At 52.2% G+C, this 23,926-nt stretch overlaps 8 protein-coding genes across 10 annotated transcripts; 3 read left to right on the forward strand and 5 right to left on the reverse strand.

Moving 5' to 3' along the window:
- Positions 1–1,549: 1,549 nt before the first annotated feature.
- On the reverse strand, positions 1,550–3,829 carry PV09_06871 (uncharacterized protein). The gene has a single exon (XM_016360573.1). The coding sequence runs from the start codon at positions 3,657–3,659 to the stop codon at positions 1,959–1,961; it is 1,701 nt and encodes a 566-aa protein (XP_016211559.1). The 5' UTR covers positions 3,660–3,829; the 3' UTR covers positions 1,550–1,958.
- Positions 3,830–3,998: 169 nt separating this feature from the next.
- On the forward strand, positions 3,999–4,786 carry PV09_06872 (uncharacterized protein). The gene is made up of 2 exons (XM_016360574.1): positions 3,999–4,134; positions 4,187–4,786. Exons 1-2 carry the CDS (start codon positions 4,028–4,030, stop codon positions 4,551–4,553), a joined length of 474 nt encoding a protein of 157 aa, XP_016211560.1. The 5' UTR covers positions 3,999–4,027; the 3' UTR covers positions 4,554–4,786.
- A 953-nt stretch (positions 4,787–5,739) lies between these two features.
- PV09_06873 (uncharacterized protein) lies at positions 5,740–6,833 on the reverse strand. Its single transcript, XM_016360575.1, has one exon. The coding sequence runs from the start codon at positions 6,686–6,688 to the stop codon at positions 5,978–5,980; it is 711 nt and encodes a 236-aa protein (XP_016211561.1). The 5' UTR covers positions 6,689–6,833; the 3' UTR covers positions 5,740–5,977.
- A 106-nt stretch (positions 6,834–6,939) lies between these two features.
- Positions 6,940–9,561, forward strand: PV09_06874 (uncharacterized protein). The gene is made up of 2 exons (XM_016360576.1): positions 6,940–7,259; positions 7,316–9,561. Exons 1-2 carry the CDS (start codon positions 7,061–7,063, stop codon positions 8,344–8,346), a joined length of 1,230 nt encoding a protein of 409 aa, XP_016211562.1. The 5' UTR covers positions 6,940–7,060; the 3' UTR covers positions 8,347–9,561.
- On the reverse strand, positions 9,516–15,035 carry PV09_06875. 3 transcript variants are annotated; one of them, XM_016360577.1, is made up of 4 exons: positions 14,265–15,035; positions 12,908–13,704; positions 11,232–12,723; positions 9,516–11,166 (listed from the first exon to the last, which is right to left on the reverse strand). In XM_016360577.1, exons 2-4 carry the CDS (start codon positions 12,910–12,912, stop codon positions 10,498–10,500), a joined length of 2,166 nt encoding a protein of 721 aa, XP_016211563.1. In that variant the 5' UTR covers positions 12,913–13,704; positions 14,265–15,035; the 3' UTR covers positions 9,516–10,497. The 3 variants fall into 3 exon arrangements, with proteins under 3 accessions (XP_016211563.1, XP_016211564.1, XP_016211565.1); XM_016360578.1 differs by lacking the exon at positions 14,265–15,035 and having other exon boundaries at positions 12,908–13,960; XM_016360579.1 differs by lacking the exon at positions 14,265–15,035 and having other exon boundaries at positions 11,232–13,960.
- Positions 15,036–17,066: 2,031 nt separating this feature from the next.
- PV09_06876 (phosphoserine phosphatase SerB) lies at positions 17,067–18,509 on the reverse strand. Its single transcript, XM_016360580.1, has one exon. The coding sequence runs from the start codon at positions 18,371–18,373 to the stop codon at positions 17,375–17,377; it is 999 nt and encodes a 332-aa protein (XP_016211566.1). The 5' UTR covers positions 18,374–18,509; the 3' UTR covers positions 17,067–17,374.
- Positions 18,510–18,638: 129 nt separating this feature from the next.
- PV09_06877 (uncharacterized protein) lies at positions 18,639–20,150 on the forward strand. Its single transcript, XM_016360581.1, has 3 exons — positions 18,639–18,763; positions 18,817–19,016; positions 19,075–20,150. The coding sequence occupies exons 1-3, from the start codon at positions 18,722–18,724 to the stop codon at positions 19,946–19,948; spliced, it is 1,116 nt and encodes a 371-aa protein (XP_016211567.1). The 5' UTR covers positions 18,639–18,721; the 3' UTR covers positions 19,949–20,150.
- On the reverse strand, positions 20,004–22,427 carry PV09_06878 (uncharacterized protein). Its single transcript, XM_016360582.1, has one exon. The coding sequence runs from the start codon at positions 22,355–22,357 to the stop codon at positions 20,195–20,197; it is 2,163 nt and encodes a 720-aa protein (XP_016211568.1). The 5' UTR covers positions 22,358–22,427; the 3' UTR covers positions 20,004–20,194.
- Positions 22,428–23,926: the final 1,499 nt, after the last annotated feature.

The following is a 23,926-nucleotide window of genomic DNA, read 5'->3' on the forward strand; positions in this document are numbered from 1 at the left end:
TCAACAATTGGAAGTGGCCAGATATAGAGGGTCTTCATGACTTCGCAGGTCCCAAGCTACATTCCGCCAGTTGGGATGAAAGCGTGAGCTTCAAAGACAAAACAATTGGCATAATTGGAAATGGGAGCACAGGAATCCAGATAGTCCCAGTGCTTCAAAAAGAAGTTAAACACATGACTGTGTTCATGCGATCTCCGACGTGGATAGCTCCACCTTTCGGAACCAGCGCACTAGAGAGCGATATCAGACAAGGGAAAGAAATCGACTCGTCCAAGCGACAGCACGAGTTCAGCGAAGAAGAGAAGATTAGGTTTAGAGATGACCCTGAGTACTATCTGATGTTTCGTAAACGACCGGAAGCGGAATTTAACTCTATCATTCGGATATTCATTCCATCGACGCAAGAGGCCAAAGAAGCTAAGGAAGCCATAAAGACAGAGATGCTTAGGAGAATTGGAAACGGTGCAAAAAGCGAGGAGTTGAAAAGACTGCTCATCCCAACATGGTCACCTGGTTGCAGAAGATTGTCTCCCGGAGACAGCTATTTGGAAGCATTGTCAGAACACAACGTTCGACCGCTTTTTGGCTCCTTAAAGAAAGTCGTCAAGGACGGCATCTTAACGGAGTCTGGAGAGCATGTGAATTTTGATATCTTGGTGTGTGCCACTGGATTCAAGCCAGCATTCCGGCCAGCATTTCCGCTATATGGTCGAAATGGGAAGTCTCTTGACGAAGATTGGGGTCCGCATGTGAATCTGTATCTCGGAATATCCGCGCCACGGTTTCCGAATTATTTCACTATTGCCGGACCTGGATCCACTTGGGCCGCTGGTAGCCTATTGCCTTCGATAGAAGCTGGTGTGGAATATGCAATTAAAATTATGAGGAAAATTCAACATGAGCATATAAGCAGTATTGAAGTGCGACAGGAAGCTGTGGATGATTTGTTCGAACACTTCGACGCGTTCCACCAAAAAACAGTATTTAACGAAGAGTGCAGAAGTTGGTACAAGGACGGAAAAATCAGGAACAGGATATACCAATGGCCAGGCTGCGTAAGTTTCCCTTTCTCCTGACATTTTTTCCTTAATGTGTCTTCAGACAAGGAGTTATGGATGTCACTGACCTGGATAGACGATCCATCACGTCAAATCTATCAAAGAACCAAGGTACGAAGATTACAAGATTAAATACAGATATGGAAATCGCTTTGCATACCTGGGCAACGGTGAAGTGAAGGCAAACGTAACAGGTGATGTTGAAGGATTAAGCACCTATATCCGTAACTCAGATCATGCCTGGGACATTGATTAGTCCTGTACATTTATAGCACTGCTTAATCACTAGCGCAAATGCGCTAACATAGATCGCAACTTAATAGTTGAGGGTACTCTTCATCCATGGCTTCAGACGTTGTTGATCAATCCGAAAGACTTCTCTTTATTCCATTCTGCGCGTTCGTCGTTGACGAGACACTTTCATAGTACGGGTAGCGTAAAGATAGACGAGACACAATATAAGACGGCTACAGCGAGAACAACCTTGTTTGGTGACGAGGAGTGCATCAATATTGATTACTCAATCTACGTTTATTTGTAAATTTCTTGTTCATAAAGCCTGAAAGAATCATACCGAAGCGTGTACAATAACAATGATAGCTCAATATTCTCAGTGTTTTAAAGAATCTCTACTTCTGATCTTTAAACCAGGATTCTTTTTAGAAAAGAAATTTGGAGGGAAGAATTTCCAGTCAGCAATATTTACCTTATGCCTGATTACTCTTTTCAAAAGGCTTACTGGAATGCTGTTCATGTACCATTTGCGGCGATGAATTTTTTTAATACCAAAGTTTCAATGACAGACTATTTCTTTTCCCAAGTACCACGATTCACCGTCAAGCATAGGTGTGTGTTATCAAATCATGACTACTAGTTGCTGTTTTACTGTCCCATAGCCACCTACTGAGCCCTTTCCAATATCTCTACTATACCTTCAAATGCTGCTTCGATCGGTGTTTGCACCATCCAAAACCAAACCCATGGGACAAGATCTTTGACGTCAAAAATTGCATCCCTTCCATGTGCTAGAGCATTCCAGAAGTCGATAATAGCATTTACCCCGTCGGTAAATGACAGTTCCGATAGTGCGACGTGCGGGTCTGAGCTCTTCGACGTGGGCCCGAGAACAGGTAAGGCGTAGTGTTCGGCAGTTGCAGATTTGTTTGTCGCTGGGAGTAAGATTACGTCAGTTTCGAAATTACCTGCGGCTGTCATTGCGTGTCCAAAAGCCTCTTCCAGCCCGTATGCCAAAGCCTGTTGTGCCAGCAGTGGTGAGAAGTTGAAATCGCATCCTGTGGCGATGATCTGCTGCTCTGCTCCGTTGACAAGCACCCGGTCCGTGAGGAAGAAGTGCAAGTTGAGGAACGTCGACGGCTTTTGAGGTAAAGTCTTGACAAAGCGCTGTGCATAATTCAAGAGTGCTGCACCTATGGTAGAGTATGGGTCCACATAAGTGGTTTGCTCAAATTGCTGCCATTCTTTGATGTCGTGCTCAATATTCACCCGAGCTCGTCTTACCGACGGGGCGCGCCTCGCCGCAGTCGAAAAGGTGCGGTCATGCAAGGCGGTTCGCGCAGAAAATGCGCGAACCTTTCCGTCAATGACTAGAGTGGAGATCGTACCCGGCTTGCCCTCAATGACCTCATGCATGACCCAGGGTGAGTCTTTGGAGACACGCATGGATGCGACGACACTATACGTATCATTCAGCGTAGGCTGTGGAAGCACCGTAAACTCGTCGACGGGCGTCGACGTCCCCGCATCTTCAAAGTCGTCTGTGTCTGAAGCGATGCCATCTACAAGCGTGCTTGCACTACCAGCATAGCTGGAATCTCTTTTCGTGCTACTGTTGGCTTTGACCAATCCCTGAACAGGTGCGGCAATCTTCTCGAGCAAGAATTTCTGGCCTTCTGTAGCATTGCCCAGAATATTATGAATTTCTGCACGGCTGCGAACGGTAACGGTTTTTGGGCACCGAACTTCTTTCTCGTTAACTTTCATGTGATGAGCAAATACATGGTAGCCAAAAGCAAGCCTTGCTGCTTCAATATCAGGCCCGAAAATCTTTGCCGTGGAGTGCTTCAACACTATATCTCGGGCTTGGGCGTATGCTGTCGATGGATTCGAAGAGTTGCAATGAATCCACTCTTCGACCTTCTCGGATTCGATGAGTCGTAATACTGTTCCCGGAAAATTCATTGGAATGCCAAGATTGAACCTGACATTGCAGGTTGCGGCTAATTGGAATAAGCGTTCTGCGAAGCGCCGCAATATTGGAGTGAGGCGGCCGCTAGCAAGACCAACATATCTTTTGATAGCCTTTGAGGTGCGCAAGAATCCAAGATACGGTATGCGTTCATGTTTCACAACAAACACAATGCTGCCAGAGGCGTGCAGCACTCTTGCGATTGACAGAATAGCTTGATCGTCGTCCCCCGTTAGAAGGACCTTTTTCCTGATGGCTTGAGGGGCTGAAGGCCAATTCTGAACAAAATAAGGGCGGACTGTTGTATAGATGAATAGGTTGACGGCAAGCCATATCGACCACGGGAGCACACAAAGTGAGAGGACGAAAAGAGCAGTGAGGGGCTGGGGTGCCATGTCGTCTGCGGCTGCGACGCGATGGATGCAGGCAAGGAAGTTCGTCGAGAGACTCCACAGTCACACGCTGTGCGATGAAAGACAAACAAGATAGAACTACCGAAAGGAAGAAGAGGCCATTCCGCTGCCCGTCGTTGGTATTAACAGAATGAATGATATTATAAGACGCCAAATAAGCGGTTGGGCGACGAGCGAGCTGAGCAATGTGTGAGCTCATAAATCGCATCCGGCCCCACTTATTTCCAGCCATCGGGTCGATCCGCCGCTAGTCCTAATTAGGATGGTCCAAAATGGATTCTTCTGTCTCGTCCCAGCACGCATGAGGTCGGCAAGTCTTCAATCGCCATCGCTCATGGACAGATAACATCATGGCAACGCAAGCAGCAGCACGCGGAGGAGCGGTGGCTGCTAGGACTACCGGCAGAGCTGCTCTGCTGCCTGCAAAGTCGGCCGAGGAACTGAAAGCGGACAGACCGTAGGATCTTGTCCATCCCATCTCTGCAGCGCTCCTACTAATCAACGTGTAGACGCATCAAACAATTGTATCGTGCTGGCCTTCCCCGTGCAGCGTATAATCTCATCAACATCTTCTCCAATCGGCCCCTAACGCCTAATCAACGCGCTCCAACGGAATCCACACTGTCTCCTAATCTCGACGATCGAATTGGTGCTGCCAATGCCAGACTGGAGGAGGTGCTGGGAAAGCCATTGAAGGCCCCAGAAAATCATACAACTTGGGTTATCCAGAGGAGAGGGCAACATATTCCAACGGGCATTATTGCAAGAGACCTCAAGAACAGATTCTGGCATCGTATGTTCAAGGGTAGCAGGGATGCTGCACAGGCTATCAACCAGGGCAAGCGCTCAAAGGACTCAGAATCGGATGCTAAATAAGTCGCTGTTTGAAGTTGCCATGTATACGGTGGGATGAGGCAGATCATGATCAGCCCCGCATTTGACAGATGCCTTGTGCATTTGTCCTGTACTCTTAGAATAGAATGGCTCAGATAATAAGACCATCCATATAGAATCATGCTTCCGTGGGCAAAAGGACATGATCCCTTTGTTGAATACTTCCGCCGGTTGAAGGGACGATTTTCTGCTTAACTTCCTCTCAAGCCATACCAGTTATGCGGTCCACAGCGCGTTCCATTTGATCTCTCATTGGTTTGAGTAGCATTCATAACAACCTTAAATTTGTATGACTCCATTATAAAAGTGCTGACCTTGAATGCCTTCCCTGGCTAACCTCAGCTATCACAATAGCTGCAGTGGTAGTTTGCATGTGCTCTTGGCTCGGTGCTGCGTGGGAGACAGCAAGCTCTGTTTTAGCCTACCATTCTGTCGAATGAAATTGTTGACGTTGCTTATAACCGCATACACTATGACATCAGTGTAACTTTTATATCAATTATCCAGATTTATTCAAGCTCGTGAATGAAGAAGTACTGACTAGTATGGCAGAGTGTGCGAAAAGGTGGCACCCGACTAAGCTCTCCTAATGCTACTTATGGTAAACTTAGAATACCGGAAATTTATTCAGCTTTAATTAGCACGGAAGAGCTGGGAGATAATAAGTTAGTTTAGCTGATTCGCAGTAAAAATTTGACTCAGGCCGAACTCATGGAGCAAGTTTTTGCACGCTATATGGACGATACTGACAAAGATAGAGCTTATCCAAAATTATCAACAATCTTCCCTCCGCATTCCTAGAGGGCAGCACTATTGCCCATTATTCGACAATCACCCATGCCTACGAAGCATCACCCAATTCGCGAAAGACAGGTGAAATGGAGAGAAGGGGAAAGAATACGTATGCTGTTATGAGAATCACTCTTTCATAGTCAAAGGACGAACTAGACTCTACTGTTCTTGTTAAGCCCACGAAGTGGGCCAGCCACTTCACGAAAAGGTAGAATCTTTGGGACCTCTCAAACTCAATGTGCGGCCAGAGCGGACTTCCATATACTGCTAGGGATCTTGACTTTGAGCTCACCTTCTACAACTAGGACATCCATCGATGGAACAGTGGCGTGCGGCCACCGTCCGAGAATATTTATTTTACTTATTTTTGAGTGAGGCCAGGTCGTTTGGAATACATTCATCAGTCTGTTCTAAGTAAGCTTCGTTTGTCCGATATCCTCCTTCTTACAGTTCGTCTTGATTCTCGACCAAGCATAAAGAGTAATCATCCTATAAGTAGAAATCAAATCCAAAGGTAGAAGAAGGTCATGGATTGACATAAAAATGCTCCATAGCGAGTAATTGACAGTATTATACAAACTCGATGCGGTTACGCATAACAGAGACACGACGGATCAAGACGTCTTCTTCTTTTCCTCAGCCCTTCGCTTGAAGCGCACCTCTGCCTTCCTCCGCTCACCACCGTCGACTTTGTGACCTCTCCTGTCCTCCCAGAGTCCCTCCTGTACTTTTATTTGCGCTTTCTCTCCATTGATCATGTACACGTTTTTCCCAACAATGGTATTCCAACCTTTCGCTTTGACGTGTTTTACAGGCACGCACTCCTCCAATGGCTTTGTGGGCATTTCCTCACCGTTGGGCACGTTAATAGCCACATGCCGCATTCCGGGAGACCTGTTAGCGGTCGCCATATCTGCTGACGGATTGGATGCCTTCCACTCTTCCGGCACAGGCACTTCGAAAATCTTGATTTCTCCAACGCCATCTTTAACGTGTTCGAGATCACCTCCAATGCCATACTGGCCCTGCCTAAACCGCTCTCTCCACCTCAGCAAGTATCTCCTGGCTCGTGGCGGGTCGATGCCCAAGTCCCGCAATTGCGTGGAGCTAAGTCGGAACAATGCGTCCCAGGAAGGAATCTTGGATGCGTGCTGCGAAAGCTGGCGGCCGATGAGGGTGAGAAAAGTCTGCACATCAGGTACGAAAGGTGTCGGAGGTGGCACTGGTCGCTTAGCCACACGGGTGGCCGTCGATGAGTTGCGCAGGCATTGCAGACAGACCTGAATTGATGGTCGTGAAGCGAGGAATGGCCGTCGAAGAATCATTGTAATGAGTGTGAAATGTGCACAGCAAAAGCTTTTGCTATCTCAATTGCATCACCAGATGCAATCCAGACATTCAACAGGAGAAGGAGAAGGAAATGTTGACGTACGGATACGTGATAATTTCATTCGAGTAAAGGTGCTTGATCCTGAAAGTTTGCGGTGGAATGTCCCATTTCCTCTTTCGGCTCTCCGCTGCGGCGCCAAATCGACTTCCTCGACGTCCAAACTGGGCCGCTCCAGTATCTGCTGAACTCGCGTCCTAGACACTTGTACATAATGCCGAGGTGACATTTCTGTTTAATTCGAACAATCTGAGACTTAGGATCTCTTGATAAAAATCCACACCCTTCGAAAATCAATCGAGACCGAATCATGGCCAGATCTCCTGCAGTAGCCTCGCCAGGCGCTCGACCTTCGAAGCTACCTGCCGCGAAAGCCAAACCGATCGCTGCTGTGCAGGCTTTAGACCTCAAGTCAGCGGCTTCCTCACCGCGAGGCTCTGATGACGAAGCAGCGCCTGAGGATCTTGCGGAGAGACTGAATTGGGAAGAGAAACATAAATACGTCAAAGGTCAGTTGAAACAAGCACGCCGGTATCCGTTGTCCACATACTCAAGGATTCATCAGAGAAGGCGATTGGCGAGGGTACATACGCGAAAGTGTACAGAGGCCACCTGCGCACCGACCCTAAAACACTGGTAGCAATCAAGAAAATCAAGATAATTGAAGAGTTCAAAGATGGCATCGCTCCCGCCGCATTTCGAGAATGCAAATACCTCTCAGAGCTCTCGCACCCAAATATAATACACCTGCTTGGTGTCTTCACTTCGAAAGACCAGAATATCAATCTCGTTCTCGAGTACTTGCCCATGGGCGATCTCGAGGCCATCATCAAGGCCAAGAACGAGCTGAGATACGGCGCAGCAGACATCAAAGCCTGGATGCTGATGGTCAACCGGGCCGTGTGGTGGTGCCACGAAAATCACATCTTGCACCGCGACATTAAACCAAACAACATATTCGTCGCCGCCGACGGAACCCTCAAACTTGCCGATTTTGGTCTTGCGCGCTCGATGGTCGATCCAGATCCGAACAGACCGATGACCACAAACGTCATAACCATGTTCTACCGACCGCCGGAACTGCTGTACGAAACGCGGTTCTATTCGGGCAAGGTCGACGTGTGGAGCGTTGCGTGTGTACATGCGGAGTTGCTGCGAGGAGACTTTTTCCTCCCCGCGGAGCGGGAGATCCAACTTCTATCGCTCATCCAAGACGTCTTCGGGCATCCTACAGAACGCAACTGGCCGGGAGTGTCCAAGCTTCCCCGTTGGAGCGAACTCACGGGCAACTCCGCTCAGTTCACACCGCTCAAAACTAAGTCGCAACTTATGTCTACTTGGAGAACTAGCGACGAGATAGAGGGCGATCTTTTGTACCACATGTTCCAGCTGGATCCGCAGAAAAGATACAGTGCGCGTCAGGTTCTGGAGCATGCCTACTGGACGGCAAAGCCGCGGCCGACGGAAACGAAGAACCTGCCCAAAAAGGGAGGCGGAGAAGAGAAGTTAGGCGAAGACCTCAAAAGAAAGGGTGGCGAGATTGACACGGGTGAACGTTTTGATAAGGTAGCAAGACGTTTAGATTTCGGGGCGTGAAGGCTTCGAAACCCGGACACAGTCTTCATACGCGGACCTGACTCAAGCCAATATCACACTTGTTGAACCCGTCTATGTAGACCCACCACTGCCGACTTCAGGCCATTGAACACAATGTTCGTTTTCACTTCGCGGAGGGACGAGATGCCTCATCTTGGCAGCCGTTTGGCGACAACATTGGTTTACTAGTTTGGTAGGGAAGTGGTTCATGCGGAACTGGATCTGGACCATTCTCCTTCTTGAACAGATCATCCCGTCCAATACCCATGCCGTGCTTCTCTGTACTCGTCAACAGCACAGTCGAGCTCGACGCACGTCTCCCGGACTACCTCGCGACATTTGTGTTCGGAAAATCACCATAAACTTTGGCAAGAATCATCGAGCTCCCCCCATCACGTCCCGTATTCTTCGCTGTCTGGGACCTGGTCGGTTGTTTGTTCCATCTTCTCTCGCAGCCCGTGATTCGTCGTGCCGCAACAGCTATAGATCCCAGACAAGCTGGAAGCAAATCGACAGCATCAGGCATCGCCAATGACCGGATGCCCTACGATACGACCGTCCGCACGATGTTTTGGACGCAGCGCTCTCGCGATGACAAGCCTTAATAGATCGATAAAAGGAATAGAAACCCTGAATAGAAACCGCTTCCCGGCCCCTCCTCTACAGGGTGCGGAAATCAATAAAAGAGAGAATAAAAAGCCCCCGCTCGCTTTCTGGAACGTCTTGGCCACCACCGAAGCCCTTTGCGAATCCGATTGTGGAGGCCTCCCATCCCAGCCGACTCCCAGCCCACCGCGCGAACGCACCCACAGCAAACAGGCAGAAAGCACAATTGCATCACGCCCTCCTTGCCAAGCTAGCAGAAGCCCAGTATAAGGCGAGCGGATCGAGCGAAACCGCTAGACGCGGCGCGGGCGCTCGCCTAGCTGAACTTGATTCTTTTTCATTTAATGCCCGGATCTGGGCAGCTGCGCCGGCGGAGCCGCGTCCTGCTGTCGCTTGGCGATTCCGCGGACGGGAGCGTCGTAGACGAATCGCGGGCTGTTCACACACGGGCGAGGAAGCGTGTTCGAGGTGTGAAAGTGGATGAGGAAATAGGGAAAGGAAGGAAAGGAAGCGGTACGAAACGGAGAGGAAGGAGGCACCAGGAGAGGAAATGAGGCAGCGTTCTGAAATCCAAAAAGAAAAACTGTACAGATTCAGGGGGGAGCAGCCATGCTTAATGTTACTTTATCATTGATTATCCTTTTTTTTTCTCTTTTCGTTTTTCCCTCCTTGACGAACGGACACGACAGAGCAGCAGTCAAACAAACCGTCCCGTTCCATCGTTCCCACGTGATTCTCGTGCTTGTCGTCGACACCTGCTCCACATCCATCGTCAAAACGTATCATAACCGACCCAAAGTAGTCAACAAGCAAAAGGGCTGACGAAGAGGGAAAACCAAAAAAAAGAACTCAGAAGCAAAAGCAAAAGTCAGCAAAAGAGGAAAAATGAAACCAAATCATAAACCATCAAAACTTGAAAACAAAAGCAATCGCTCGCCATGCAATCCCAGCCGCGCCATCGTGGTCCTGTCCAGATGGGCCTACATGCTAAAGTGGTATATAGACTGTAAATCCAAAGTGCGTAGCAGAAAATGCGCCTTAAGAAGAGGAGGGCCGCTCGCAAGCGCAAAACACCAAGTATGGAGCCGAACAAAAGCGGGGAATCCTTGGAAGCACCGTATCTACCAAAAAAAATGATGATTCTCTTCTCGTGTCGTCTGACTTCCTTGCCTGTAGGAAGGCAAAACAGAGCAGGCGCTCAGGAGAATGGAGAAGAAGACTTCCAGCTGCCGCCGCGTGCAGTCGAGAACAAGGGAAATTGAGCCGCCCATATCCCTTCCACCAACGAAGGGCAAACGTGTTTGGCCATTGGAGAAGTTGGCGAAAGGGGGTTTGAGGAATTTGAGGGAAAAAAAATATTAAGGTGTGGGAACACGAAAGACCCGCGTACCGCGGGAGGAAAACCGTGCCCCCGTGAATCCGTCTGGAACAGACATACCTCCAAAACACAAGTTTCCAAGAAAACACAAACAGTCTTCGCAATAGAGTCGAGAGGGCCGAGACAAAGCTCGTTGGGCAAATGCCGCCAGGTGGTGCGTTGAACCACTAGAACGGGAGCCAGGAGCTCTTCTTCTCGGCCTTGCCATTAGGCGCGCTTGGTCTTGCCGGCTTGCCATTCTCGCTCGTCGGTATTTGCGCTACTACTGCTTTCACTTGCTTTGGAGCGCCTTTGCTGGCGGACTCAGGTTTTTTTTCGGCTTTTAAAGACTGCTCGCGGCGAGGTCCGCCGGCCGTCCACACAAGGAAGCCCGTGGGCTGGCCCTTCTTCTTCTTCTTTTCCTTACCCAACGCTTGCGGAGGTGGATGGGCCACGTGTGGATCCACAGGAATAACGCCCGGCGGCGGGGGTGGTAGAGGTGGAGGTGGTGGCAGGCCGCCAGCCATGTTTGGAGGCGGAGGCGGGGGCGGTATATCCATAGGCGGCGGGGGGATTCCTTTGGCCTTTTTGCCCTTCTTGTCGGTCTTTGGGGGTCTTAGCGGCGGTGGTGGAATCGACATTGGCGGCGGCGGCGGCGGAAGGTCTGGCGGAGGTTTCTTCTCTGGCATGGGCCACATCTTCATCTCGATCATGGTATCCGGTTTGATCATCGTCTCCCAAACCTGCGGAAGGATGATCTCGCCGTCCGGTCCAATCAGGTCGTAGTGGCCTTCGTGTACGTGTTGTCCGATAACGTCAACGTGTAGGAAAGCTTGCTGAATGAGCGCTTCCATGCCCTGCAACGAAACAAGGATCGATCAGTAGGTTCTCAAAGAGTCGCTTTGTCATCGCGAACACGTACCTTCCATGTCTTGCATAGATGCCAGGGAAAGCTAAACTTGCGACCGACGGCATCCTTAAATCGAATGGGTGGTTGTTTCATGTCATCAGCCGGCTTTAGTGCGTTGGCCTCGGCTTCTGCGGCCTTCTTCGCCGCCTCCAACTCTTCTGCCTTCTTCCTGATCTCCTCTAGCTCCTTGTCGTGTTCCTCCTTCCGCTTCTGGGCCTCTTCTGCGGCCTTCTTTTCCGCCTCTAGCGTTGCTTTCTCTGCAGCCAATTTGATCTCCCTTTCCTTCTCGGCCTGGATCCGCTTCGCCTCGGCCGCGGCTTTCTCGGCCTCCTCCTTCTTCTTCCTCTCGGCTTCCCATTCCTCAAGTCGCTTCTTCTCACGCTCTAGCTGCGCTTTGTTGTGTTCTAAGATGAGCTTCTGGAGCGCGTCCAGCTTGTCCTCTTCGGCCTTCTTGGCGGCGGCCGCGGCGGCAGCAGCAGCTTCCTCCTTCTCCCTTTGTTTCGCCGCAGCCTTTTCAGCCCTGGCTTTTTCCTGTGCAGCGATGAAGTCTTGAAGCATCTTTAGGCTCGGGTCGGGCTCGGGTGTTTTCACTACCACCGTTCCAGCTTCCGCCGGCGGAGGCGCAGGGGCCGGTGGTGGAGGCGCAGGCGTGCTCTTCTTCGACGCATGCGGCGATGGTGTGTGGTGCAAAGGAGGTGCAGGTGGATAAGGTGGGTAGGGAGGGTAGGGGTAGCCTGGAGGGGGAGGATAGATGCTGTATGGATAAGACGGAGCCGCACCGTATCGGGCCAATTCGCTGCCTCCATAAGGCATCGACATGCGATTTCGCCGCGTTTGAAAATAAGGATCCGGAGGTTCTGCAAACGGATTCCCCGTCTGGGTTGGAGCCGTGAAGGGGTCACGATGATATCTGTGAAGGGCGTACGGATCATCGACAACAGCAGACACCATGGAGGCAGAGTCAAAACCTCCGCTGCCGTACGTCTTCATCGAGTGATACGGGAGATCACCCAGTCCCCGTCCGTAGAGCGGGTAATCATCGTGTGACTCGCCCACGTCAGATCGCGGGCGAACCGAATGGGAACGACGAGGCCGAGAGCGCCGAGGCTCAGGGCCGGGAGGTGGTTCAGGCACTTTCGGTGGTGGTCGCGGTACCTTGCCGCGCCCCTCTGGCTGCTTGCCGGCTGCGTATCCCCTGCTTGGTCTGGTGGGATACCGTGATTGAGATGCGGACTCTGCAGGGAGGATGTTCCGCGAAGGACCGTCGTTCCCGTGGGCGATGTCGTTTATGCAGTCCCAATTCCTATCGTCTTCGTCGTCGTCGTCTTCTTCTTCTTCGTCGTCTTCTTCTTCGTCGTCGTCGTCGTCGACTTCCTCGTCGTCGTCTTCGTCGTCGTCGTCAGATATTTCGTCGTCTTCAAAGTTTGCCCACCTAGCGCCGTGTATGATTTGTTCGCTATCTGAACTTGTTTCGGCTGTGTTGTGATCGACGGTGAATCTCAGCCTGGATTTGTTAGAGCTCTATTCGAGCGTACGCAACGTCTCAGGGCCGGCCGGGGCTTTTTGCGACCAAATCTCCGTGTTGCTGCGCGTGCGCGGACACGGCAGCACACGGGGCGGGTGAAAGGTGAAGGCGCGCTTTTCTTCTTCTGAGAGGCCAAAGTGCAAGGGAAGCACGGTATACTCACGACATAACAGTAGTTCATAAGTTGGGCGAGCGGTGACCTCCTGGGACCTGCTGGGACGGGCCGCGACGGTTGTTGTCGAACGAGGTGTCAACAATGCGACTGCTGGCTCGACTCGTGCGCCGGCGACAAAGTACGGTACGACTAAAGGGCGTGACCCGCAGATCTGACCCGGATGTTTGTAAACAAAAGCAGCAAGCTCCTGCGTTCGAAGCCGGGCGCACGAGGCAGGAGAAAGGCGGGGAGGGAGGTGTGCGGACGGGAAAGGGGGTAGGAGGGACCAGAGAGAAGAAATTCTGGAAGGAAGAGTCGTTCCTTGGAGGGGAGAGGGGGAAGGTGCGTGTTTGTGTCCGAACAGTCGGGTAGGGCTGACGGACAAGACGATTGGGCAGAAACGGGGCCGGGCGGGCGAAGGACGAGTGTCTCAGGTTGAGGGCGACGGCTGGATCTGAGGCCCGAATTGGCCAATGCGCAGCCTCCAGGCCGAGCGCGGGTTGCCGCTGCGAAGGACGGCAGACGGGCGGAGCAGCGACGAGCGATGGCGACCCCGGACGACGGCGGCGACGGGGGGTCGCTGAGGGCGAGCGCGCGGGAGAGACGGGGTGCGAGAGGCGGTCGGGCGGAGGGTCAAATACAGGAGTTGGGCACAGCTGAAGGGTCGATCAGGCTTGCCGTGGCACAAGAGCCAGCCTGTGGCAGAAGACGACGGCGAGGATCGATTGGCTGGAGGCTTGGATCCCTTGTATTGTCTTGCGAGCTCGTCGTCTGGACGTCGCCGTGACGGGCGTGCTGGCGGAGATCTGGGTGCGGCAGTCAGTACGGGCGCGGGTCGCCTGGCAGGTTTTCTTTTCTCGGGCTCGGCGGTCTCGTTTGGGCACAGAGAGCAGAGAGAAACGCAAGAAGAGGCAGTGCAGCGTGGAATTGGGCGCGAGATCGAAAAGCGGGACTAAAATAAGCTTATAAAGAGTTTTTGGGTGGGCGTCACGGCGGAGTCGCGGTGCTGGCAGATGCACCTAGAAGACACCCGCAGCGCGAGGGCTCCCACTAGCTGCGCCCGCGGCAGCCAAACAGACGTGCTGCCAGCGCCAGAGCTCGTCCGACAGGCCACCTCAGGCGAATCCAGTGCCAGCTGGCGAAGAGGACCAGCTCCAGCGGGCGTCAGGAGTGCTGGGATGCTGCTGCGGCTGCCGATGATGACGATGATGGGCGGCAGGCTGCCGTTGACGTCGCCTGGTGGCCCCCCACCGTCATCACCGTCGTCACCACCACCACCATCGCCGCCGCTCTCCTCCTTCGCACGGATCGGAAGGACGTGACGAACCTGGGAAAAAGCAAAGAAAAGAAGGCAAAGGTCACTCACCTTGCGCGATGGAATGCCGACACCTGCACAGTCAGGCTAGCAAGAAAGCAGCAAACAGCGTCAACAGACAGGCCGTTGGGTGCTGCAGACACACACCAGCGCCTGCCTGGTATTAAGTGCCTGGGGACTCGACGCCGGACGAGGGCACGATCTGTCTGACCGGTCGATGCAGCCCACGCGCCGGTATTTTGTCGGTGCTCGGGGAGTGGCGAAAATAACAAGAATATCAAGGGTGAAAAATGCGAATGTAAACAGAGGACGGATCGACGTACCGTGAGGATCGTCGCTCGGGAATTTGACTGGTGCCGACGGCGAGCGTTTGTCGTCGGGGACGGGTTGAGGCTATCGTACGGCTCGTATGGCTCGTCCGGCCCGCAGACAATGAACGCGCTCCTTCGCGTCTCTTCACTCGAACTTGTCTTGCTTCAAGGCTTTCGACGAATTGGTCTCTTGTTATACCTCTCTGCAAGTGCAAGAACAATCGGATGCCTCTGTCGTTGCATGATACGTCGCCTACCAGACGGCTGTGCGGATCAACCTTTTTTTTTGTTTTCTTTGATAGAGGGTGAGCGTTCACACGGCAATTGCAGCAGGAACGCACAGGCGATGCGGGCGTGTAACGAGTCCTGTTTTTTCTTTGATCCGAGCAAAACAAGGAAGACGATGATGGCAATGGCAATGATGAGGATCTTGGGCTCGTTGATCTGGTGATTCTCTTTCCTCCTTTTTATATGAACGCCGTCTTCAATGGGAGCCGACCAGTTCAAGCTTAACGATGCTCCGTGTCCACCCTCTACACGTCGTTGTCACTCGGCTTTGTCTCGACTTCACGGCGCCCTCAGAAGTCCTTTCGCCGTGTGTGTTTCATCATCACGACCATCACGTCCTTCCAGTCATCCCTCACTCACGGCCTCATGCTCCGTGCGGCCAACCGGATCCGCCTGTCTGTAAGGTCCAGAGGAGTCACTGCTTGTCGAAGCTTCGTGAATCGTGCCACGTCGGCCTACCCCTGCGCGCTAGACCCCGATTTGGGTCGCGTTCAACATCGCACACAGCCCTCAGTGAGCAAGCAACGGCCCAAAAGGACGTCGATTCAAAACCTTCTCCTGACTACCAGCCTTTGTTCGCTTCTTTTTTGGGCACCAAGAGCACATGCGCGCCCCGTCCGTTGGCTGAGCCCTTCCCTAGCCTAGCCTCGTACCCTACCAAAGTGTCCACAGCAAAAACATTTCCTGGCTCACACCCGTCGCTGCGTTACAAGTACCCGTCTTCCTTTGGGCTCGACTGGCTCCACTTTCGATCACGGCTTGTCCCGGTCCTCGCTGGCCACGTTACTCGTCAGCATTTCATGCCCGATGTGTTCACGACGCAGGCCCGACGTTCTGGGTTCTTCCCTGAGCGCCAGATCATTGGGCACTGCCATCGGACTCCGCAAGGCGAGCGTTTTGGACATCTGCACCACGCTGGCGTCATGGACACCGCATTCTCGCGGCTGCACAGCGTGCGTCGTCATGTGGTCTGGCATGTCGTAACGACGGCGTCCCGTCACAAGCAGCATCCAGACCGCCTGCACGTGCTGAAGCCTTTTCGTTCATCTATACATACAAGTCACTTTGCAGCCTTCAGCCACCCTGTTTCGTGGACGCGATTCCGCTGAAAGCTCCTTCGCATGGAGATACCTCCGCTCGCTACCGCTGTTCCCCTGTTCTCGCGCTCGCGGCCAGGTAAACGGGCAAGGATATTCTTATGTTTACCAACGTGTGCCTGCTCAGACCACTTGTAATCTTGTGAAGCCTGTGACGACCTTGACATGCGCCCACATGCGGATCGTCTCTATTGAAGGTCCCTTCCAATGCTAGCGCGATTGTGGCTAACCACCGGCATGTGCCTATCCAACTGTCGAATTATAGTTTCCTTGTGTGCAGCTCAAGTAGCTGCGCGAGCGCCCATGTCTGCGTCACAGCCATTCTCATCAACATCTTAACCGGCAAGGAGCATTGGTGACGTGTGACGTACTTTGTGTGCAAATCAGCTGGCGCACGTCGCACTTTGCATTCCTTCAAGGCTTAGACCTGCGCTGTCTAACAAATAAAACGCTTCCTGGCCGTAAGGCGTCGACGTTTTGGCTGTGCTTCACAACGCTTTCGCAACACCTTCGCATATACCATGGCGTTTTCGGGAGGCACGTACAGCTTTTCACTACGCCGTTGAACATGGGCAGTGCTGCTATCTGAGCTCTCCGCATCGTGGTCAATTCCAATCCCTGACACTGCTTTAAGCATTCCTGTTCGAGCTTCACACCGTTGGGACTTCAAGAGGCCAGTACGAGCGGCGCATGGTTGTTCACCGGAAACTGTCCCTCGGGCCCTTCGCCGGCTTTCCCGCAGTAACAGAGTCTTGGATAACCTGCACTTTCAGACGTTCGTCTTTCCCATGGTCCGACAGGGCTAAATTGCGGGCCATAATGGTTCAAACTTTGATTCAATAGGAATATATCGTAATCACTAATGTACGGACATGTATTGTCTTGCCGACCCCTCGCGTCGTGCCGATGGACTGGAGTCTTGCCGGTGGCAAATACAGTCATAAAACATAACTCACTCTTCGAAGGGACAATTTTGGAACCGCCCGATCTCTCCACCTTTCAGGAGTCCAGTATGAGTCAGAACCTATCGCTTTCGCACCACCACCTATTTCTTGAGCATGACGTGTTTTCGAAGCACAAACTTCATCGACACGCACGTTTCCTAATGGCCTCGAGCTACTGAGCATGGCGAAACGAAGAAAACTCCCGTCGAAGACTTGGTTACATCATGCCTTTTGTATTCATCAACACTGGCATAACAGCGACTTTATTCCACGCCTAAGTCTACAGCATTCAGAGCTATTTCTATAATCTATAAGGTTTTACACTTCGTTCTATAATTTGTAGTCAATGGCGTGGCCTAATATGCAGCTGCGGATGTCGATGTTAAATCGGTAGATCCGCCGAGTAACGCTCAACCGAGACTTGTGGAACGATCATTTATCCCTGTGATCCTACCATCACATTATTCTTAAGAAAACTCCTACTCTTTTTGTTGGACTTCATGTTTACCAAGTCCGCTTCCTCACGACTCAGAGATCAACTGTTCCTGCTCTTCTCGTGTAAAACCTAGCAGATACAATACGTCCATCAAGCTGCCCGAGTTCAGTCTTGCTGGTGCCGCAAGCTGAACTTTGGACTTCGCATTGAATGCTACGCCAAGGCCGGCAACGCCCATCATTGGAAGGTCGTTAGCTCCATCACCCACCACGAGTGATTGCTCTAGAAGGATGCCTTCTTTCTCTGCAATAGCAAGCACATGCTCTCTTTTCTTCTCCGCGTTGACGATTTCGCCAGTGACTTCACCCGTGAGCCTTGCGCCGTCATCCGAGACGACAAGGTGGTTGGCGTAGCTGTAGTCAAGGCCAAGCTGCTGAGCGAGCCAGCCTGTAAGTGGCGTGAAGCCGCCGCTTAATACTGCTGTCTTATATCCTAGCCTCTTAAGCGCTTTGATGAGATCCTTGGCGCCGGGAGTCAAAGTGATCACGTCCCTCAGCTCTACAAACACCGTGGCAGGTACTCCTTTCAAAAGCGCCACACGTTCCTTGAGTGACGCTGTGAAGTCCAACTCTCCATTCATGGCTCTCGCCGTGATAGCCGAGACTTGTTCTTCAACGCCGATCTTGCGCGCAATCTCGTCAATGACTTCCTGTTGAATCAGCGTCGAGTCCATGTCGAACACGGCGAGTCTCTTGTGCTTTCTGAACGCGCCCTCCTTCTGGAACACAAGCTCCACATTCCATTCTCGTTCAAAATCCAGAATCGCCTGGGCATTGTCCTGTCGAAGCGCTACCAAGTCCAGCGGCGATGCGACCAATACTGTGGCTTCAGACACGTGATCTGCCAAAGATCGAAACGAAGTTGAGGCTTTTGGGAACAGACTCCTTAGAAAACTTCTTGTAGCCGCAAGGCATGTGTCTGACAGCTCTGGAGCGTCATTTCCCGTGCTCTTCTGGAATATAGTTGCTACAAAGCGGGTGCTCGATATGACGGGCTTCGTGCCGTTGATGCTTGGTGCCATCATGAGCGCGTCGGAAGAATTGTGAAAAGCGGCACGAACTTCTCAACGAATTCGAACCGGTCCTCTTTGGGCCTGAAAGCGATCAATACAGTCGCAGAGAGTGCCTACCGTCGAACGAGACAAGAAAAAATGCGTAGGATTTTTCTTCGGTATTTCAGAAGGAAAAAAAGGGCTTGCCGATTACGGCAGCTAGCGGAGCGGACTTGGCGGGAAAAAGTTCACCTTTCCGCTTGCTGGCGCGCCGAACTTTTTTTTGCGACTTCCCAGCCTCGAGGTGTCCCTGCGCTCTAGCAAACACCTCTTTTTAACAAAAAGTTAAGAAGTAGGATTTTTTTTTTTTCGAAAGACGCAATGGCGCAGTCAGGCACTCCTTACAAACTTGATCCTGACCAGGTAATTCAAATTGCATAAGTTTCGAAGTTAGTCGCGTTGACAATTCGGCGCAGGTCTTGCGTGCGGCCACCGCTCTACTCAAGGCGATTGAACGCTCTAAAGAGCAGATCAAGACCGAGAAACCTGGCAAGAAACCGGATCTGTTCGACGCAGATGGTGAAGAAGGGGCGGATGCCAAGGACACCCCAATATGGCTTGTCTTCACCGCAAAGAAGCACATTCTCGACAGCAACAGACTGAAGCCGGGCAAAATGTGAACATCGCACGCACGGTTTTTAATTCGAGCTGTTCTGGCTAACATACGTATGCAGAAAGGTTCCACACCCTGTCCTGACGAGCGACGACTCTAAGATATGCCTCATCACTTGTGATCCGCCTGCAGGCCGCCCAACTGCCTACAAAGATCTCGTCGCCTCACCCGCATTTCCAGCAGAGCTCAAACAGCGCATCACAAAAGTAATAGCCATCTCCAGACTGAAGGCAAAGTATGGAAAATCGTTTGAGGCCAAGAGACAATTGCTTGCAGAATACGACATCTTCCTTGCCGATGAACGCATCATTACCGGCCTTCCCATGATTCTAGGCAAGGTTTTCTTCAAGTCCACGAGCAAGAGACCGATCCCCGTAGATCTCACCGGTAAGCTAAGATACGCCGGCGAGGGACGGCCGGACAAGACCAAACTGCCTGCGAAGAAGAAGGGCGTGGCTTCGGAGATCATTGGTGCTCCAGCAGACATAGCTGCCGAGATCGAGAAGACGCTGCAGACTACCCTGGTGCACCTTGCGCCCTCGGCGACGACGAGCGTCAAGGCGGCGCTCGCCGATTGGACGCCCAAAGACGTAGCGGAAAATGTGGAAGCCATCGTCGAGAAGATGGTCGAGCAGTATATTCCAAAAAAGTGGCGGGGCGTCAAGTCGATACACATCAAGACGCCGACCAGCGCCGCGCTGCCCATCTGGCTCGCTGACGAGCTGTGGGTCGACGAAAATCAGGTCTTGGATTCGGAAGAGACGCCGGTGCTGCTCACAAAGAAGCAGCTCAAAAGGAAGGAGTTCGAGGAGAGGAAGGAGAAGTTTGCGCTCGAAGCGGCCGAGAAGAAGAGGAAGAGCCTGGACGGCCCAGTCGCGCCCACGCCGAAGAAAGCCAAGCTGATCGAAAGCGGGAAGAGGGCGGTCAAAGTATGATTGGGATTCGCGCATACGGAAAGGGCGTTTACGGTAAAGAAAATAGTTTGTGGAGTACATGAAATGTCATTTGGATTGGCGCTGACTTTGGCTTAACTTTTTTTTGGTACCTCTATGTACATGGATTCGTGAGCTAGAGGTTTGCTTCCAATCATGGGCACCTAGTAAACAGTTTTAAAAAAAAAATAAATGAAAACTTGTCAAAGAGGTCCACGACGGTTCAAATCCCCCCAAATAACGCATGCTTCAGTTCATCGCAGTCCCCCACTTTGGCACGGAAGCCTCCTCCAACACCTTGGCTAGCTGCGGGTCGTTCTCGCTCGGCGTAGGCAGACCGACCCAGCCATTTATCCACTCCAGCACGGCCGCGTGCCACAGCAAGGAGTTCTCCGGGTTGAGGACCCAGTGGTTCTCGTCCGGAAAGGTGAGATACTGGCTAGGCACGCCTCTCTCCTGCAGGACGTTGAACGCAGCGAGGCCCTCCGCGACGGTGAGCCGATAGTCCTTGTCGCTGTGGATGATGAGGTGCGGCGTCGCCCAGTTCGCGGTGAACTTTGCCGGGTCGAACTCGAGCCAGGAGTCCTGATTGTCCCACCAGGTGCCGCCGAACTCGTGTTCGGGGAAGTAGAGCTCCTCGGACGCCTGCTGCGACGCCATCGAGTAGACGCCGTCGTGGGTGACCAGCGCCTTGAACTTCCTGCCCAGGTCGTGTCCTTGGATCCAGTTCATCATGTAGCCGCCGTAGCTCGCGCCGAGCGCGACCGCGCGCTCCGTGTCAACATAGGCCACGTTCTTTTCAATGTGCTCGAACCCCAGGGCCAGGTCCTGGTAGGGCAGGCCTCCCCAGTTTTTGCGGATCGCGTCCGTGAAGCGCTGGCCGTAGCCGGTGGAGCCCGTCGGATTCGGGCAGACGACCACGTAGCCTTGCTCGGCGAACACGGCCGGGTTCCAGCGCGTCGACCACGCATCTTCCCACGCCCCTTGAGGGCCGCCGTGAACCAAGTACGCAAGAGGGTACTTCTGCTTCGCGTCAAAGTTTGACGGTTTGACCACCCAGGCGTGCACTTTCGTCTTGGGCGCGGCTCCTGGCCACCAGAGCTCGTCGATCTGCTTCGCGGAAAGGCCGAACAACGCTCCGTTCTTCGCGTTCGACGACAGGAGCTGCGGTTTTGGCGACGACAGAGTCGGCTCAAGGAGGTAGTATGCACTGTTGTCCACCAGGCTTGTGAACGTGAGGATCAAGTTACCCGTCTCCAGCACCGACACCGAAGAAACGCTGCCTTCGGAACCGGTCAGCAACGTCGGATGTATGGCTGCACTTGGTTTTGCGGGAGTCTTGAAAAGCTTGACCCTTCCGTGTTCCTCCGCCGTCAAATACAACGTGGAGCCATCCGAGCTCCAACTTATACTTGAAGGGCTGCGGTCCCATTCCTCTCCACCTCCGGAAGCTCGTAACGGAGCAATACATGTCGATGGTCTGGAAAGATCCGGAATGACGATTAGGTGGTTTTTATCCGATTCGTATCCATTCTTTCGCATCTGCAGAAACGCAGCCGAGTTACCATCGGGAGAAAAGACGGGCGAGGTGATCGCACCTCGAAATTCTTCCAAGACGCCGACCTGTTGGGGTCGAGCAGCGGGTGCGGGTGTTGTGTTCGTCCAATCCAGGATTTTCACGAGATACACGTTGCACTTTGTGTTGCTCGCGGGGTTTAGATCCGGATCTTTCGCAGCGAAGATCACAGAGTTCTCACAGACGTCAAAGTGGTCCGTTCCGCCAAAGGGTGGTATGGGCGACTCAAGGCCGGTGCCCACGAGCACATTGTCCAGCTTTGACAACACATATCGGCCGGACTCGCTGCAAACCGCTAATGAGCCGTAGAATATAGCGTTGCGCTGCGGAGCCACGTATGTATCCCAATGCCTCACGAACAGCGACTTGTACAAGCGGCCGGTCGTGAAGCGCTTTGGAGCCGTTTCAGGATTGAACAGAGAACCGTCCGGGTTGGCGGAGCCAGACACAGCAAGAGCAAAGCCGCCGGTCTGCAGCTTCTTGACTTTCAGATCACCGACGGGTCCGTCAATCGTTCCCGCGATGTGGTTACTGTCCCACTTGGTAGGATCCCCAACGAGGACTTTGGTTTGGCCTTTGTCGCCGCTCACAAGCAAGACAATGGTCTCGTCATCGAGCCAAGCGACATTCCCTAGACCATTGGCATTAGAGACCAGACTTGAGTGGTGATCCCTCGTGTCAAGCAGACGAATCTCCGTGGTCTTCTCGTGCGTTTCGAAGCTGTATGTCGAAACGGAGCAGAGGATCTTTGATCCGTCGCTGTTGGGAATCGCTGGGCCGCGCCGAGGCGCAGAGAGCAAGACTGCGGGCGTGAATTTGGTCGCACGAATCGTCATCGTACCTGGCAAAAGACGGAGGACAGCAAAACGGTGGAGATGCTGCGTTCGACCTCCTATAGGCTACAAGGCTAGCAGCAAGGCGGGAAAGTCGGAGGCCTTCAGTTGCAGAGAGGGGGCGGGGAGAGTGAGCTGATCCGCTAGTTCTAACCCGATTTGGCGAGTGCCAGAACGGGCCGCGCTCTTGAACCTCAACAAAACTCGCCTCATTGCTTTGCTTTGTGTAGCGACACAGCATGCCTTGAATTGCTGCAAATACGAGTTTCAGCTACGTAAGCGTTACAAATCTACTCGAATCTGCAAACTTCTAAGCGTTTGTGACCATCTTGTCGTCTTGCATAAGTGTGTCCGCTCCAATCCTCCATTGGCAGCCTGCCACCGACTCCATAAAATGCCTTTTATCATAGAGCAACTTATGTAGGCTTCATCTTTCAACGCTCGCCATCACAGGGGCTTCAAAATTAAATATTTAACTTTTTACAACATTGCCTCAATTGCTATGTTGGAGTGCAGCATGAAGGCTCGTAATATGCTCAACCTCCTAGATTCCTTGTCTTCCTTTACTTAGCCGGATGCCCAGGAGCTGGTCTGCCGAGTTCGATGTCGGTTGTCCTTCTCCAGAAGGCTAATGTGGGTTTTCAGGAAAAAATTCTTAGATTTTTGCAACGTTAAAGGAAGAACAATTCGCTTGTTGGATCTAGGAGTTTATCGTGCAAGAATTAGCAGGGTGGCGTCAAACCCCCATAATCCCCCTACCAAAAGCAAAGAATATGGGCGGTGGCTTCCTCCCTGAGCATGTTAAATCACTAGATTCGAACTCAAGATGTTGATTAGAGCCTGAGGTGTACGGCTATGAATCTCATCGGCGGCGTTCATTTCTTCTACAGATCAATTTCATTTCACAACCTCCGAGACCCTCAACTTCAATGTAAAAATGGAAGCGCAAGCGGTGGATATAAGTTTTCAAAATCGACTTGTGCTTACAGCAGGCTCAATCGCAATAGGCGCGGCAGTGATCTACTGCCATCAGCGTCAGGCTTGCCGCAACCAGATGCAGTTGTTGCTCACGCGAGAAGCAACACTACCGGACGAGACGCTGCACAAATTGATCGGAAGTCACGCTGTCTGTACCACTGACGCTATTTGCATGATTGAAGACGTTCAACATGGTCATACGTGTCCCACGATCACCATTCAGAAGGCCTCCTCAACGCTTCCATTAAATGCAGTTGCGCACGTAGAAGGTCCCCGTCCCTGTCCTCGTCCTCGTCCTTTGACTACCCCACCACATCTAACTCGGGACTCATCGTACGAGCCCAGAAGCCTTTCGCCGCAAAAGCTTCTGTCACTGCCAACTCTGCTTTTCCTTTCAGGCGTCTTCACTTACTTCATGGCAGCTCTCAAGCTGTTGTGGCCTCATAAATTCCGATTCACACGTTCAGACGGAGCTTCCGTAGAGAAACATAGCAGCAGCCGAGACTCATACTTGGATTGTCAAATATTTCGTAAGCTTAAACGTTAGAAATTCATCCTTTTGAGCTTATGCAAATCACACGCACGGATGTCCAG

This window comes from Verruconis gallopava (genome assembly GCF_000836295.1).
Source record: "Verruconis gallopava strain CBS 43764 unplaced genomic scaffold supercont1.25, whole genome shotgun sequence".
In the NCBI taxonomy this organism is placed as follows: Eukaryota; Fungi; Ascomycota; class Dothideomycetes; order Venturiales; family Sympoventuriaceae; genus Verruconis; species Verruconis gallopava.

What these genes read in the sequence shown, in the direction of transcription:
- PV09_06871 (XM_016360573.1), bottom strand. Translation starts at nt 3,659, where the DNA reads ATGGCACCCCAGCCCCTCACTGCTCTTTTCGTCCTCTCACTTTGTGTG.
- PV09_06872 (XM_016360574.1), top strand. Translation starts at nt 4,028, where the DNA reads ATGGCAACGCAAGCAGCAGCACGCGGAGGAGCGGTGGCTGCTAGGACT. An exon ending in GAACTGAAAGCGGACAGACC is followed by an intron (nt 4,135 to 4,186) that starts GTAGGATCTTGT and finishes ATCAACGTGTAG; the next exon opens with ACGCATCAAACAATTGTATC.
- PV09_06873 (XM_016360575.1), bottom strand. Translation starts at nt 6,688, where the DNA reads ATGATTCTTCGACGGCCATTCCTCGCTTCACGACCATCAATTCAGGTC.
- PV09_06874 (XM_016360576.1), top strand. Translation starts at nt 7,061, where the DNA reads ATGGCCAGATCTCCTGCAGTAGCCTCGCCAGGCGCTCGACCTTCGAAG. An exon ending in GAAACATAAATACGTCAAAG is followed by an intron (nt 7,260 to 7,315) that starts GTCAGTTGAAAC and finishes AGGATTCATCAG; the next exon opens with AGAAGGCGATTGGCGAGGGT.
- PV09_06875 (XM_016360577.1), bottom strand. An exon ending in ATCTATGCAAGACATGGAAG is followed by an intron (nt 11,167 to 11,231) that starts GTACGTGTTCGC and finishes GTTTCGTTGCAG; the next exon opens with GGCATGGAAGCGCTCATTCA.
- PV09_06876 (XM_016360580.1), bottom strand. Translation starts at nt 18,373, where the DNA reads ATGATGGCACCAAGCATCAACGGCACGAAGCCCGTCATATCGAGCACC.
- PV09_06877 (XM_016360581.1), top strand. Translation starts at nt 18,722, where the DNA reads ATGGCGCAGTCAGGCACTCCTTACAAACTTGATCCTGACCAG. An exon ending in ACAAACTTGATCCTGACCAG is followed by an intron (nt 18,764 to 18,816) that starts GTAATTCAAATT and finishes AATTCGGCGCAG; the next exon opens with GTCTTGCGTGCGGCCACCGC. An exon ending in AGACTGAAGCCGGGCAAAAT is followed by an intron (nt 19,017 to 19,074) that starts GTGAACATCGCA and finishes ATACGTATGCAG; the next exon opens with AAAGGTTCCACACCCTGTCC.
- PV09_06878 (XM_016360582.1), bottom strand. Translation starts at nt 22,357, where the DNA reads ATGACGATTCGTGCGACCAAATTCACGCCCGCAGTCTTGCTCTCTGCG.